The sequence below is a fragment of the Canis lupus genome, chromosome 23, assembly GCF_048164855.1.
Source record: "Canis lupus baileyi chromosome 23, mCanLup2.hap1, whole genome shotgun sequence".
Lineage (NCBI taxonomy): Eukaryota > Metazoa > Chordata > Mammalia > Carnivora > Canidae > Canis > Canis lupus.
In genome coordinates, this window is record NC_132860.1 from 40942933 (window position 1) to 40960460 (window position 17528).

The 17528-nt window shown below is 38.4% G+C and overlaps 1 protein-coding gene across 1 annotated transcript in view; it reads left to right on the forward strand.

Moving 5' to 3' along the window:
• The window catches only part of TYR (tyrosinase), a 100666-nt gene extending 83402 nt beyond the window's left edge, over positions 1-17264 (forward strand). Inside the window, exons 4-5 of the mRNA XM_072795434.1 lie at positions 1904-2085; positions 16818-17264. Coding sequence (XP_072651535.1) covers positions 1904-2085; positions 16818-17044 — 409 coding nt within the window. The 3' untranslated portion in view covers positions 17045-17264. The remainder of the gene's footprint in view (positions 1-1903; positions 2086-16817) is intronic.
• Positions 17265-17528: the final 264 nt, after the last annotated feature.

A 17528-nucleotide genomic window follows, 5' to 3' on the forward strand; every position in this document is an offset into this window, starting at 1 on the left:
GAATAACATTAATAGTGAGGAGGAGGGAAAAGAGGAAGAAGGGGATGGGAATAATGATTATTTCCATTTACCATTTGTCAAGCACTTAAATATACATCTTACTTATGTTATACTAATTAATCCATAAATATTATTCCCATTTCACAGGTAAGAAAAGGTAAATCAAACCAGTTAAGAAATTTTACAAATTTCCCTTGTCACAAGTCATGGAACTCAGGTTTTTATGCAGGCTCATGTTTCTCCAAAACTTGACATATAATAAATACTCAGTAACAGGTTGAATAATTGAGCTATTTAGAGAGGATTTGGTATTTATGGACCAGATTTTCAGTATTTATCAGTGGTCTACTGATCCCTCAATTAATTCACAGTTAAAAGTCAACTTTAGCCACAATATTTGGTTCAAATAGTATTTGAAGTCCAGATTCTCTAAGCAAATAGAACTGTTTTTCATCATGGAAAGAGTGATCACCATTCTCCCACCAGCACCACTGATCTCTTCTTGATTGTACTTCAAAATGTTTTTTCAATTTTTTTGTTTGTTTGTTTGTTTGAAGCATTATCACTTTCCTTTGTAGGCAATATTCCTGAGATCATGCACTTACCTTTATTTCCTGGAATAAATGTTATAGCTAAGTAACAAGAGCTTACTTAGATAGCACTTTCACAAATATTATCATAAACCTTTTGGAAATAGGGCAGATATTATTGCTTTCATTTAAGGATAGGAGGCTAGGTCTCCAAGAATTTCAGTGATTTGTGTAGAGTCATACAGCTTTTAAAGCACAGAGCTAGGCCTCAGGGGAGTCCTGTGATCTCAGATCTTATGTTCTTTCCTCTGTTATATGGATTGATGATACAGTCACATTCTTCTCCACATTTTGGTGACACACTATAAATTCTTCTATAACTTAGTATTTTTATTCAATTTTTTTGATCCCTTAACTGTTTAGCTTTTGTTCCAGTCAGAATTTTTAATTGCATGCAACAGAGACTAATTCTGGCTAATTTACAGAAAAAGAATTTACCAAGAAGATATTGGATAGCTCAGGAAATAATAGAGAAGCAGGTTTAGAAATAGGTGGGAACAAGGGAGGAGGGGGGGTAGCAACCATGAGATCTGCTAAAACCATGCTATAGAACACCAGATATTCCCTTGCTGGTGGTACTCCTGGTATTGCAATCTCTAAAAATTGGATATTGTTATCACAACTGTCTTTGCCCACAACCAAAATAGTTTTCTGTCATCCTTGCTTGTGTGTGTCACTATCTTCTGTTTCAGAGTCTTCACAGGTCTATCCGATTGTCTGAGTATTAATCATATGGTAATACTCTAGCTTCAGGGAAAGTTGGGAAACCAGTCCAAGTATTTTTAGTCTCTGTTATGGGAGGTGAACTCTTTCTCTCCCCAAGTTTCATTAAGCATACACTTCACTAAACATAGCAAGATGGTTGAAATAATTGAAAGTCTCCTACCATGACCCAAAAAAATGACCAAATGCCAGTACTGATTCCAACCTAGTTTTATGTGTTCTTTCTTTGGGCTAACTTTCTTTGAGACAAGAAACATATTTAATTTACAACTCTGACCCAGTTGTCACTCAACCAATAATTACCCTTCCTCTGCAGCTTTCTGAAAGGTCTGAACTTGTCACGTAAGGTTCACTTACCTAAGAAATTCTCTTTCCAAAGTAATCCTCTCATATTTCTTTCAAATGAGTGAGCTTTATCAAGGCCTGACAGTATGAACTTGTGCTTTACAAAATATTTTCAAAGCATGAAAAATATATTTGGCATCTTTCCATCCATTGGGATTTTAGATATGCCTTCTTATTTTACTTTAAGAATTCTAAGTTTTTATAAGCAAAATGTTCCTAAGCCTGAATAATCCTTCCCTCCGCAGTATTTTTGAGCAGTGGCTCCGAAGGCACCATCCTCTTCAAGAAGTTTATCCAGAAGCCAATGCTCCTATTGGACACAACCGGGAATCCTACATGGTTCCTTTTATACCTCTGTACAGAAATGGTGATTTCTTTATTTCATCCAGAGATCTGGGCTATGACTATAGCAACCTACAAGAATCAGGTAAAGTTTAATTTCTTTCATATGAATTAGTGAATCTAGTGTGACCAATTTTTTTTTTTTGAGAGAGTTCCTAACCTTACATTATTTATAATGTTATCCCCAAAGCCTTTAAATTGGGAAAGCACATTACAACCTATAATTTATCACTTATTTTTTATTACATGAATTAAGTTGCAAAGATCTTTAAATTCACATTCATTCTGCTTAACATAGGGTATTTTGTATACAGCAACTGTGGAAAGAACACTAGAATTAAAATCAGAAAGAAAAATGGGCTTAAGATATGACTCTTTCAGGTGACTGTGAAGAGATCATGGAAATTTTGTTTAGTCCCATGAATCTCATTTTTTTAACCTGAAATATTCTTATTGAAATACCACAAAAAATATTGTGAAAATCAAATTACTATGATGTATTGAAGAGTTCAGTGTGGTGTGGTACAAGATAAACATCCAGCAGGTTTAGAGTAATCTTTGGGAACTTTCTCGTAGGGTTACCAAGATAATTCGCGGATATTTTTATTTTAAGCCCAATTAATAATAATAATAAATAAGAAGAAGAGGTAGAGGAAGAAAGAATGAACTATTATAATTATAATTAATGATATTTAAGGTAATAATATAAAACTCTAAGATTATAATTATATCTGGACTTTATTTTTTTTTATTTATTTATTTTTTATTGGTGTTCAATTTACTAACATACAGAATAACACCCAGTGCCCGTCACCCATTCACTCCCACCCCCCGCCCTCCTCCCCTTCTACCACCCCTAGTTCGTTTCCCAGAGTTAGCAGTCTTTACGTTCTGTCTCCCTTTCTGATATTTCCCACACATTTCTTCCCCCTTCCCTTATTTTCCCTTTCACTATTATTTATATTCCCCAAATGAATGAGAACATATAATGTTTGTCCTTCTCCGACTGACTTACTTCACTCAGCATAATACCCTCCAGTTCCATCCACGTTGAAGCAAATGGTGGGTATTTGTCATTTCTAATAGCTGAGTAATATTCCATTGTATACATAAACCACATCTTCTTTATCCATTCATCTTTCGTTGGACACCGAGGCTCCTTCCACAGTTTGGCTATCGTGGCCATTGCTGCTAGAAACATCGGGGTGCAGGTGTCCCGGCGTTTCATTGCATTTGTATCTTTGGGGTAAATCCCCAACAGTGCAATTGCTGGGTCGTAGGGCAGGTCTATTTTTAACTGTTTGAGGAACCTCCACACAGTTTTCCAGAGTGGCTGCACCAGTTCACATTCCCACCAACAGTGTAAGAGGGTTCCCTTTTCTCCGCATCCTCTCCAACATTTGTTGTTTCCTGCCTTGTTAATTTTCCCCATTCTCACTGGTGTGAGGTGGTATCTCATTGTAGTTTTGATTTGTATTTCCCTGATGGCAAGTGATGCAGAGCATTTTCTCATGTGCGTGTTGGCCATGTCTATGTCTTCCTCTGTGAGATTTCTCTTCATGTCTTTTGCCCATTTCATGATTGGATTGTTTGTTTCTTTGGTGTTGAGTTTAATAAGTTCTTTATAGATCTTGGAAACTAGCCCTTTATCTGATATGTCATTTGCAAATATCTTCTCCCATTCTGTAGGTTGTCTTTGAGTTTTGTTGACTGTATCCTTTGCTGTGCAAAAGCTTCTTATCTTGATGAAGTCCCAATAGTTCATTTTTGCTTTTGTTTCTTTTGCCTTCGTGGATGTATCTTGCAAGAAGTTACTATGGCCGAGTTCAAAAAGGGTGTTGCCTGTGTTCTTCTCTAGGATTTTGATGGAATCTTGTCTCACATTTAGATCTTTCATCCATTTTGAGTTTATCTTTGTGTATGGTGAAAGAGAGTGGTCTAGTTTCATTCTTCTGCATGTGGATGTCCAATTTTCCCAGCACCATTTATTGAAGAGACTGTCTTTCTTCCAATGGATAGTCTTTCCTCCTTTATCGAATATTAGTTGCCCATAAAGTTCAGGGTCCACTTCTGGATTCTCTATTCTGTTCCACTGATCTATGTGTCTGTTTTTGTGCCAGTACCACACTGTCTTGATGACCACAGCTTTGTAGTACAACCTGAAATCTGGCATGGTGATGCCCCCAGATATGGTTTTCTTTTTTAAAATTCCCCTGGCTATTCGGGGTCTTTTCTGATTCCACACAAATCTTAAAATAATTTGTTCTAACTCTCTGAAGAAAGTCCATGGTATTTTGATAGGGATTGCATTAAACGTGTATATTGCCCTGGGTAACATTGACATTTTCACAATATTAATTCTGCCAATCCATGAGCATGGAATATTTTTCCTTCTCTTTGTGTCTTCCTCAATTTCTTTCAGAAGTGTTCTATAGTTTTGAGGGTATAGATCCTTTACATCTTTGGTGAGGTTTATTCCTAGGTATCTTATGCTTTTGGGTGCAATTGTAAATGGGATTGACTCCTTAATTTCTCTTTCTTCAGTCTCATTGTTAGTGTAGAGAAATGCCACTGATTTCTGGGCATTGATTTTGTATCCTGCCACGCTACCGAATTGCTGTATGAGTTCTAGCAATCTTGGGGTGGAGACTTTTGGGTTTTCTATGTAGAGTATCATGTCATCGGCGAAGAGGGAGAGTTTGACTTCTTCTTTGCCAATTTGAATGCCTTTAATGTCTTTTTGTTGTCTGATTGCTGAGGCTAGGACTTCCAGTACTATGTTGAATAGCAGTGGTGAGAGTGGACATCCCTGTCTTGTTCCTGATCTTAGGGGAAAGGCTCCCAGTGCTTCCCCATTGAGAATGATATTTGCTGTGGGCTTTTCATAGATGGCTTTTAAGATGTCGAGGAATGTTCCCTCTATCCCTACACTCTGAAGAGTTTTGATCAGGAATGGATGCTGTATTTTGTCAAATGCTTTCTCTGCATCCAATGAGAGGATCATATGGTTCTTGGTTTTTCTCTTGCTGATATGATGAATCACATTGATTGTTTTACGGGTGTTGAACCAGCCTTGTGTCCCAGGGATAAATCCTACTTGGTCATGGTGAATAATTTTCTTAATGTACTGTTGGATCCTATTGGCCAGTATCTTGTTGAGAATTTTTGCATCCATGTTCATCAGGGATATTGGTCTGTAATTCTCCTTTTTGGCGGGGTCTTTGTCTGGCTTTGGAATTAAGGTGATGCTGGCTTCATAGAACGAATTTGGAAGTACTCCATCTCTTTCTATCTTTCCAAACAGCTTTAGGAGAATAGGTATGATTTCTTCTTTAAACGTTTGATAAAATTCTCCTGGGAAGCCATCTGGCCCTGGACTCTTGTGTCTTGGGAGGTTTTTGATGACTGCTTCAATTTCCTCCCTGGTTATTGGCCTGTTCAGGTTTTCTATTTCTTCCTGTTCCAGTTTTGGTAGTTTGTGGCTTTCCAGGAATGCGTCCATTTCTTCTAGATTGCCTAATTTATTGGCGTATAGCTGTTCATAATATGTTTTTAAAATCGTTTGTATTTCCTTGGTGTTGGTAGTGATCTCTCCTTTCTCATTCATGATTTTATTAATTTGAGTCTTCTCTCTCTTCTTGTTAATAAGGCTGGCTAATGGTTTATCTATCTTATTAATTCTTTCAAAGAACCAACTCCTGGTTCTGTTGATCTGTTCCACAGTTCTTCTGGTCTCGATTTCGTTGAGTTCTGCTTGAATCTTTATTAACTCCCTTCTTCTCTTGGGTGAAGGATCTATTTGCTGTTTTTTCTCTAGCTCCTTTATGTGTAAGGTTAGCTTTTGTATTTGAGTTCTTTCCAGTTTTTGAATGGATGCTTGTATTGCGATGTATTTCCCCCTTAGGACTGCTTTTGCTGCATCCCAAAGATTTTGAACGGTTGTATCTTCATTCTCATTAGTTTCCATGAATCTTTTTAATTCTTCCTTAATTTCCTGGTTGACCCTTTTATCTTTTAGCAGGATGGTCCTTAACCTCCATGTGTTTGAGGTCCTTCCAAACTTCTTGTTGTGATTTAGTTCTAATTTCAAGGCATTATGGTCCGAGAATATGCAGGGGACAATCCCAATCTTTTGTATCAGTTCAGACCCAATTTGTGACCCAATATGTGGTCTATTCTGGAGAAAGTTCCATGTGCGCTTGAGAAGAATGTGTATTCAGTTGAGTTTGGATGTAAAGTTCTGTAGATATCTGTGAAATCCATCTGGTCCAGTGTATCATTTAAAGCTCTCGTTTCTTTGGAGATGTTTTGCTTAGAAGACCTATCGAGTATAGAAAGAGCTAGATTGAAGTCACCAAGTATAAGTGTATTATTATCTAAGTATTTCTTCACTTTGGTTAATAATTGATTTATATATTTGGCAGCTCCCACATTCAGAGCATATATATTGAGGATTGTTAAGTCCTCTTGTTGAATAGATCCTTTAAGTATGATATAGTGTCCCTCTTCATCTCTCACTACAGTCTTTGGGGTAAATTTTAGTTTATCTGATATAAGGATGGCTACCCCTGCTTTCTTTTGAGGACCATTCGAATGGTAAATGGTTCTCCAACCTTTTATTTTCAGGCTGTAGGTGTCCTTCTGTCTAAAATGAGTCTCTTGTAGACAGCAAATAGATGGGTCCTGCTTTTTTATCCAGTCTGAAACCCTGCGCCTTTTGATGGGGTCATTAAGCCTGTTCACATTCAGAGTTACTATTGAGAGATATGAGTTTAGTGTCATCATGATATCTATTCAGTCTTTGTTTTTGTGGACTGTTCCACTGAACTTCTTCTTAAAGGGGAATTTTAAGAGTCCCCCTTAAAATTTCTTGCAGAGCTGGTTTGGAGGTCACATATTCTTTTAGTTGCTGCCTGTCTTGGAAGCTCTTTATCTCTCCTTCCATTTTGAATGAGAGCCTTGCTGGATAAAGTATTCTTGGTTGCATGTTCTTCTCATTTAGGACCCTGAATATATCCTGCCAGTCCTTTCTGGCCTGCCAGGTCTCTGTGGAGAGGTCTGCTGTTACCCTAATACTCCTCCCCATAAAAGTCAGGGATTTCTTGTCTCTTGCTGCTTTAAGGATCTTCTCTTTATCTTTGGAATTTGCAAGCTTCACAATTAAATGTCGAGGTGTTGAACGGTTTTTATTGATTTTAGGGGGGTATCTCTCTATTTCCTGGATCTGAATGCCTGTTTCCCTTCCCAGATTAGGAAAGTTTTCAGCTAGAATTTGTTCAAATACATATTCTGGCCCTCTGTCCCTTTCGGCGCCCTCGGGAACCCCAATTAAACGTAGGTTTTTCTTTCTCAGGCTGTCGTTTATTTCCCTTAATCTATCTTCATGGTCTTTTAATTGTTTGTCTCTTTTTTCCTCAGTTTCCCTCTTTGCTATCAACTTGTCTTCTAGGTCACTCACTCGTTCTTCCACCTCGTTAACCCTCGTCGTTAGGACTTCTAGTTTGGATTGCATCTCATTCAATTGATTTTTAATTTCTGCCTGATTAGCTCTAAATTCTGCAGTCATGAAGTCTCTTGAGTCCTTTATACTTTTTTCTAGAGCCACCAGTAGCTGTATAATAGTGCTTCTGCATTGGCTTTCTGACATTGAATTGTAATCCAGATTTTGTAACTCTGTGGGAGAGAGGACTGTTTCTGATTCTTTCTTTTGAGGTGAGGTTTTCCTTCTAGTCATTTTGCTCAGTGCAGAGTGGCCAAAAGCAAGTTGTATTGGGAAAAAGAGAAAAAGAGAGGAGAGAAAGAAGGAAAGAAAAGAGAAAGAGAAAAAAAAGGGAAGAAAAAGAAAAAAAACGAAAAAAAAAAAAGGAAGAAAAAGAGAAAGAAAAAGAAAGGAGAAAAAAAGGGGGTGGGGGAAGGAAACAAATCAAAAAGCAAAACAAAACAAAACAGAACAAAAAAAAAAAAGGAACCACGGGGAGTATCTTCTGATTCTGTGTACTTTAAGTCCCTTGGCTTCTCCTGGAAGTTGTCCGTCTAGCTGGTGTTCTGGGGGAGGGGCCTGCTGTGCTGGTTTTCAGGTGTTAGCAGTTGGGGGAGCTGCTGTGCCCCTGCCTGGTGCAGGGCTCAGTGGGGGTTGTTTACCCCGTGAGGCCCCAGGAGCAACAGCCCCAGTGGCGGGGCAGCTCTGGAAACCTGGATTCAGCTCCGGCAGGAACTCCGTCTGCAGGGCCTGGAGGCTCCGGGGCGGGGCGCTGATCTGCTCAGCTCGGGGCAGGAGCGTCCTCGCTGTCCTGGGCCCTCCCGGCCTCTGCCTGTCCCGGGGGAGGCCGGATCCTGGGCTGTGTCCCGGCGCCCTGTGCTCCGGGTCTGCGCTGTTGGATTCGCGCTCCCGCCCCGCAGCCCCCTCCGCGGAGCCGCCCCCGAGCCCCCCCAGCTGCTCCGGGTCCCCCGTGCGCGCTGCAGCCCTTAGGGAGCTCGGGGCGCTCTCCCGGGGCGCAGGTGTCTGTCAGTGTCCCCGGGAGCCCGAGGGCATCCCCGCCCTCCTGGGTCCTGCTCCACCTCCCCGCGAGCCCCTTTCCCCCGGGAAGGTCGGTGCAGCTCCTGCGTCTCCGGGACGGGGCTCTCCTGTCCTGGGGACACTCGCCCCGGCCTCAGCCCGGCTCCTCGCGGGGCCCCTCCCCCTTGGAGGCCTTTGTTTCTTTATTTCTTTCTCCCCGTCTTCCTACCTTGATAGAAGCGCAAACTCTTCTCACTGTAGCATTCCAGCTGGTCTCTCTTTAAATCTCAGGCCGAATTCATAGATTTTCAGGATAATTTGAAGGTTTTCTAGGTAGTTTGGTGGAGACAGGTGATTTGGGGACCCTACTCTTCCGCCATCTTGCTCCTCCCCCCTCTATATCTGGACTTTAAATAATCTTCCTGAATAGGGATCCCTGGGTGGCGCAGCGGCTTAGCGCCTGCCTTTGGCCCAGGGCGCGATCCTGGAGACCCGGGATCGAATCCCACATCGGGCTCCCGGTGCATGGAGCCTGCTTCTCTCTCTGCCTCTCTCTGCCTCTCTCTCTCTCTCTCTGTGACTATCATAAATAAATTTAAAAAATGTAAATAATCTTCCTGAATAGAAATGTGTCAATATCTTCTTAATAAGTGAGAAAGAGTTAGCAATATCATCCTCCACCCAAGAGACTGCTATATGCAGATCTTGTACCTGTGTTATTAATCAAGTGTATATTAGGTAAGGATTATTATCTCTAGAAATAGGTGAGGACATTGATACCATGAGAATTTAAGTGACTTCCCCAATATCAGACACCAATACATAGAGGAGCCAGATTTCAATACTATAAGGCCCTCTCTTCATTTCACTACAGCTACTACTGTAACTCAAGAGGGTCAACAACTGGGGATCCCCGGGGGGCGCAGCAGTTTGGCGCCTGCCTTTGGCCCAGGGCGCGATCCTGGAGACCCGGGATCGAGTCCCACGTCGGACTCCCGGTGCATGGAGCCTGCTTCTGTCTCTGCCTCTCTTTCTCTCTCTCTCTGTGACTATGGTAAATAAATAATTTTTAAAAAAAAGGTTTAAAAAGAGGGTCAACAACCAAAAACAGTAGAACACCGTATGCCTTTAGGTAAGTGGTATTCAATAAGCATTGATGTTTAATTATATTCATTGATAATTCATAAAAATTATGATTCATCAACAAATTAATGACACTTACCAACTTCCTACCCTTTGTGTGTTAGATTTTAACGATATAAATGACTGACATAGTTCCAAACCACAAGTAGTTCCAAGTTCAGTGTGAAAGTCAGACAATTATACAAGAAAGTACAAGACATCAGGCCATTTAAAGGCAGCAAAAGAGTCATAAACAAAATCCAACAGGAGAACGGGGGAGAAAGTGATGACTTCTGAATAATTCAGCCTAGAAAGACAAGACCTTGAAGGATGAGCAGGCAGGTAGCACAGAGAGAGAAGGGCAGAGAATATTCTAAATGAAGACAGTAACAAGAAAAATAGAGGTGGAAATTCAATGCTAAATTTTCCTATTTGAGTAGTATAAACAATGGAAAATTTCCCTCAGAGAAATGAAGTCTCTTCATGATTAACACATATTGAGCATTTTTAAAATGTAACTAGAATTCTTCTAGGTGCGCTGTGTGCATTATGTCCTTTAATTTTCATAACTATTATATGAATGAGGTACTATTGTTTCCTTTATCCTTTTTTTAGGTGAGAAAACAGAGGCTTAAAGAAATACATAATTTGTCCCAGGCCATCTATCTAGTATGTGGCACAGCAGAACCACAGTTTAGGGCCAATAGGAGAAGCCATATTTCATCAACTTTTACCTTCCTTTGGGGGACTATTAGCTAAAAAATATGGGCTTGATTAACCTGTTTTGTTTATCTGAGAATCATAACCAGTGGAAGGAATATTAAAATGACTGGAAATCATTTTTTTTTAAACCCTGAGATCACTGAGAACAGGAAATTTTGCAAAGGGCAGAGATGTGGTAAGGGGAGTCTAAAAAGTGGCAGTCTCAGGTAAAATGTTTTCCCTTCTGAAAGGGAGTGAAGGAACATATTGGTAGTGGCTTTTCAAAGATTCACCACTTAGGACTTCATGGTTTCCACTTCCAAAACATGTTAGACACTTTCATGGGCTCATGCTTTTAAACATGCTGTTCCCTCTGGCTAAATTCTGATCCTGTTTATCCATTTGTCAAACTCATAGATAGTAAATCACTTTATGCATATATATATATATATATATGTGTGTGTGTGTGTGTAGTCATATTTAATCACTCTTTTATTAGAGTTATGTGGTAATTTTTTACGTATGAATCTTTCTCCTGTCCATCTTGACTATGAGTCTGACAAGATTAGAATTGACATTTTGCAAGATTCTCTAGTTTAAGTATCAGATGACATCCAGTATCATTGTGGTGATACCAATGAATCAATTTGAGTACAAGTGATATTGATCGTGAAGAATCACGATATATAAGTAAAGCTTGCTAGAAAAATGTCACCCCATTTAATAGCTAAGTCATTTTCAGATATGTGTTTTTTAACATATTTCAAGTTTTGTATCACACTAGGTATTTTATTTTCTAGGTGGTTTTATTGATTTATTTATTCTTTCTATATATATGTATTTAATAACTACTTTGAATACAGCATTGTCTTGGATATAACGCATGCAGCAGTAAACAACATAGTTTATCTTCATAGAGTTTACATTGTAATGGAAGATAAAGATCTTAAACAACTACTTACCTAAGGACTTATTTATTTAGAGACCTACCTACCTCTAGGGTCAGTGAAGTGATATTTCAAAGGATAGCAGTATGACAGGAAGAAGTGATTAGTTGAAGGGGGCCTTAGTTATGGATTTGGGCCATATTGTTAAAATAATAGAAGCTATTGATAAATTTTAAGTGGTTTGTTTTGAGTTTTTGAAACCTTCCTACTGCTGCAGCATGTTGCAAATTCTATAGCCGTTGTAAAGCACCTTCGGGGAAGGTGGTAAAGATGCTATTACAGATGTCCAGGAGAGAGATGAAGGCAGTGTGGATTGCAGTAGTGGTGGTCTGGAGAGGGCAGAGGCATGAAATAATTTGATAGTATCTTTAATTTATATAAAATGTACAGAACTTGGAAAATTATTCATATACAAGATAAGAGTGAAGGAGATATTGGGGATGCCTGTGAAAATGATGAATGGTGACACTCTCACCGAGATAGTGACAAGTAGGAGCAAGGCCAGACATGGAGAGAATCTCATGCTTGTACTGGCTATGCAGTGAAATGGGGGGCTAGGAGATATCAGGGCAAATACATCTCTGGGGCAGGTGGATGGCCTTGAAACTGGGAAGACATTCTGGCCTGCAGATACTAACGAGATATAAATTATAGACCTCAGCATATACATTGTTACCTCCACTAATCTTCACAATTTTATGTGGTAGTGGTTTTTATTTTGTTTTATAGGTAAATTGAAATCATAAAGGTAAAGTGACTCATTCTAAGTCACAGAGCTACTAAGTTGCCAATAGTGATTCCAAACTAATTTTCTCCCCGTTTACTCCACAGTAGAGAGGGCTCTCTTTAGTCCCTATATGTCTTGTCCACTATGTTCCAAAAGTACCACAATCAAATGGGTACTTTTTACTGAAAAGGCAACAAAAACCATCAGAGGATAGGTGGGACTGGAGGCTCAAAGAAGCCCATTAGGGACTTTAGGTATTTATTACTTATTTCTAGTTAAATATTAAAAAAAATAAAATTGATTTGAAATGCTTTATTTAAAGTATTTTTCATAGCCTAGAAAGACAAGAGCTGTGAATCTATACCATTAATTTTAGAGACAGTTGACTTTAAAATCAACAATAGTAATCACCTATTTTCCTTTTATGAATTATTCTACTGCTTCTGATGCACATTCAAGGAATTTAAAATGTATTCCTATTTACTGCTAAACTTTAGGCCTACTAAAATAAATCCTTAAAAACTTCTTGATATAATTTAGTCCTCAAGCAGTTTATTATTCATCATTCAGGTACTCATGTTTATAATTACTTAAGTGTTTTCTGTAAAAGGCAGCTGATGCCTGGCATTTGTCAAACAATTTCCCTTATAATCGAATTTAGTGATGCTTTTAAAAATTGAGCAGCAGGTGATTTTGTTGCATGCATAGCTGATGAAAAGGCGAGACCAAAAATCTTTAGCAATGAAAGGTTGTGCCCTCAATGCTTTTGGTAAATGTGACCCTTCTTTCTGTATTTTACTGCTCTGTTGAGAGCCTCCTAAACCCAATATATTTTAAAAGACCTTGACTTTTGATGTTAAAAATGAGAGGAGGAGACATGATCATGGTAACTAGAGTGTCTCATTCTGCAGATGGGATTTGATGATGGGCTTCTGTCCTTCACAGATTTGTTCAATAGTTATGCTTTCCTACTTGTATCCATAGGTGCATGCTGTGCCTTTTGCCTGGGATGGCTTGTCATCAACATCATATTCTCAATTCTAATTCATACTCCATAGTCTTCTGGGAGGCTTTCCTTGATTCCCCAAACAGATATAAGAGGTCATTCCACCATGATTCCATTGTATCTTTTGCATACTTTCATCACTATAGCATTACTCTTGAATGTAATTATTTCCAATTATTGTTGCCTTCAGGCCAGGGCCTCTGCTTATTTATTTTCCAATTATTGTTGCCTTCACCAGGGCCTCTGCTTATTTATTTTTTTACTTACAGTGCCAGGACCACCACCTGGCATGTAATGTGTCTCAGGGAACATTTGCTGTATGAATGAATGCATGAATGAATGAATAGAAGAATGAAAGATAAAAGAATTAAGATATAATACTTGCTGTCAAGAATTTATGATCAAGCCTGAAAATACATACATATGAATAATTATTAACACATAGACAATTGTGTCAAGTGTCATAAGGGAGCAAAGAAAGAAAGAGTCTGAGAATACACAAGAAAGCTGACCTGAATCAACAATCAAAGCAAGTTCAAGAGAGAAAACTCTTATTGGAAATTGGTTCAATTGAAATATTGTTGAAATTATTATGGAATAACAAGAATCAATAACAGTTATAAATTGCTTTCTATGTTCTAGACATTGTACCAATGGCTATATATGGATTATCTCATTTAAATACTACAGGCAAACAATCTAAGTTACAGATTCCTAATTCATTAAATTTGGATAATGGTCCCCAACTAAATCATACATTTGTTGTGTGAGCAAATGAGCATGTGATTTGAATATATAGAGTGCAAAATAAATAGAAGACTATATTACTATTCTGAAGAGAAAAGGGGACATGAAATATGGAACTTTAAATAGGTAAAAATAGAAAAATTATGACATTAAGAAATAATTTAAAGGTGCGCTGTTTGGAAAAGCAGAGAGCTGAGAATGGAAGTCTTATTTAGTTTGGAGTCAATGAGAGATACAAAGTGTTTCAAAGAAAACTATTGATGACAGTAAAAACTGAGACCATTTGGAGTGAACTGAAGTAGAGAAATTATAAGAGAAGCTGGACAGCTGGACAAAGAAATAGCATTTTGAAATTGTGACTTGGGTTTAAGCTGAGCCAGAAATAGAGGGAATCATATTTTTTATGTAATCTCTCTATGCTTTGCTAGACATTTTATTTTTTTTTTAGTTTTTTTATTTATTTATGATAGTCACAGAGAGAGAGAGAGAGAGAGAGAGAGAGAGAGGCAGAGACATAGGCAGAGGGAGATGCAGGCTCCATGCACCGGGAGCCCGACGTGGAATTCGATCCTGGGTCTCCAGGATCACGCCCTGGGCCAAAGGCAGGCGCTCAACCGCTGGCCACCCAGGGATCCCCTCTACTAGACATTTTAAACGTACTTTATATATTGAGGTGACTACTGGCAAAATAAGGCAGGCATTTGTAGTCCCTTTTTCAAAGTAATTTTAAATATGTTGAAAACCATAACTTTTTGGTATTTCTTTTTAATTTTAGCATTTTGGCTTTCATTGTTTAGATTTAAATATCAAAGTTATAAATCATTTTTATAATTTATTTGGTAATGTTTATCCTTTGCAACTTGTATCCCTTCCTGATGAAGAGGAACTCTAAATTGTAATACTGTTCAAATTATGCTTAATGAGCTCTAGGAATTTTAGAGGTAACTTAGTGGCAGCTGGCAAAAAGATCGTATCAAGCACAAAAGAAGAAAATGGAACAGGAAAAATGGACCAGGTTTCAGCCCTATAGGCCCATGTAAGCCACGGAAGCTCCACTTTTATCTCCTCTGAATGAATATCAGGCTTTAGTACTATGAAATCAGTTTGTAACAAATTCTGATTTAAAAAAGAACATTTCTGGGGATCCCTGGGTGGCGCAGCGGTTTAGCGCCTGCCTTTGGCCCAGGGCGCGATCCTGGAGATCCGGGATCGAATCCCACGTCAGGCTCCCGGTGCATGGAGCCTGCATCTCCCTCTGCCTGTGTCTCTGCCTCTCTCTCTCTCACTGTGTGCCTATCATAAATAAATTTTAAAAAAATTTAAAAAAGAACATTTCTGCTTTAATTGTTCTGAATGTTATTGAATTTATGAGATCAACAGTGAGATTTTCCTTTTAAGTTTTATTTCATGTTGCTACTCATGCTTTCCAAGATATGTTATTAAATAAATATTCCTTCTCTCATTGATTTGTGGATCTCATTTTTATTATATATAGAGTTTATATATATTGCAATTCCAGAATTTCCTAAGGTAATTTCTCCTTTATTGTGGTGAGCACATAATTAACTTTTTAATATAATTAGGACTTTTGAAAATGCAAATGCCAGAAATTCTATGGGAATGAGATTATATAAAAAAGAGAATTTATTGGTTTAAAAAAATCCAAGGAAGGGATGAACACTCAAACTCTGGGAAAGGCAGAAACGCAGCTGAGACTGAGGAATAGCAGGAACCAGGGAATTAAAGCCCTAAGGACACACACACACTCTCTCTCTCTGTTCCTCTCTCTGTCTCTCTCTCATTCTCTAGCTCTCATCTCTATTTCTTGGAGTACAATCATCCTGTTTTCCACAGGTTGAGAAGTAAGGCTGTCGTCAGCTCCCAAGCCACCTGACAGCTCTAGCACAGTGAATTCTGAGTAATGACTCTGATTGGCCCGTCTTGAGTCAGTGGTCTAGCATGTACTGATTAACTATAGCCAAGGAAAGAGTTTATAAAAGAACGTTACAGTTCCTGCATCAGCAAAGGCAGGAAGGTAGGGATAGAGAACAGATACAGATTCAAGTACCTATGGCTTAAATAAATTACTTGATTTGTTGCTCAAGTAGAAGTCTTGGTATATTGTTGAATTTCAGCTCCATAATTTCAGAGCTGCTTCTTTCTTGTGGTTCCACAAGATCTAGGGTTTAATCTGGACTACATGGTCCATGATGGCTCCTCAACACGCTATCTGCATTCCTGCTAAGCAAAAAAGAAAAATGGAAAAAGGAGAGACATAAATTCTTATTTTTAAGGAAATTGTCCCAAAGTTACATATATCACTTTTGCTCAAGACTTGAGTTACATAGACATAATTTTCTGCAGAAGTCCAAGATGCACTCTTTTGTTTTCTTTGATAACAAAATAAATATGGAATATCTTGGAGTATCTTTTAAGTAGTGATGGGTATTTTTAAATCAAACAAAAAGATATAAGTTAATTCCCAAGGAAAAATAATATAAGGAAATATAATCATAACAATATTTGTTTCCACTGTATTTATATACTAAAACTAATGAAAATCCTAGATATGGATTTGACCCCAAATCGTGATGTCATTATACCAAAATGACTGAGGAAATAAAATGGGAGTTGTCAGAGAACAAAAATTATTATTTCTATATGAAGAACTCCAGATATAAACTTGATGAATTAAAAGATGGCAATATTTGTCTATTATTTAGAAATGTGGGAGCAAATATTAAAAAGCTAAAAGTTACAATAGTTGACCTGGTTTTAGGCGCTGCATATTTTACAGATCAGGTGTTATTAATCAATTTTAAAACATTCCAATGAGGTGGTAGTATGTTCCTCTTTTCCTGATGAAGAAACTAAGGCATAGGAGTATTAGGTGTGACTTTTCTGAGCTCTAACAGCTAGTAAGTAGCAGAGCTGGCATTCAAACCCAGGACTCTGACTCCATGCTACTATGCAAGGATAATGATGATGATGTTAATAATTATAATGTTGATGATGATGATGATGCTAATGATGACAATACTAAAAACATTGGGACATCTCTCTGTTTCAGAACGGGACATTTTTCAAGATTACATTAAGCCCTACTTAGAACAAGCAAGTCGGATCTGGCCATGGCTCATTGGGGCTGCTGTGGTAGGCTGTGTCGTCACTGCTGTGCTAGGAGGGCTCACCAGCCTATTGTGTCGGCGCAATAGAAAGCAGCTCCATGAAGAAAAGCAGCCACTCCTCATGGAAAAGGAGGATTACCACAGCTTGTTGTATCAGACCCATCTATAAAAGGCTTGGGTGATAGAGTAGAGCCAACAATGTTGACCTCATTTTAACTCAAATGATGTTTAAGTCCTCAGATGTCCCCAAGAGCCATTCCTGGCATTTTTGTTTATGAAGACTATTATCAGGATCGTCAGCTAGTACAAAAGGTACCCCTCTTCTAATGCAGGTAGACTACACCTGTGCTTGCCTCACTGCCATTTGATCATTCCTTTGATAGCTTTCCTCAAACCCCTATTTCTAAGAAAAGGATGCCATTTAGTAATGAGTAACTGCAACTTTTATCTCAATGAAAGTGCTCTTATAAAATGTGGGAGTAATTTTGGTCTTTTCTCCTGATTGTTTAATGAAATGTTTCTTTTTTATTGTCCCCGTTCTTTTATTTCAATAAAATAATAACAAATTTACACTGACTCCTTTGAGCTTGAGATGTACATTTTTATTCTCCTCAGAAAACATGACTTTCCCATATATTTTACATCCTTGCTAC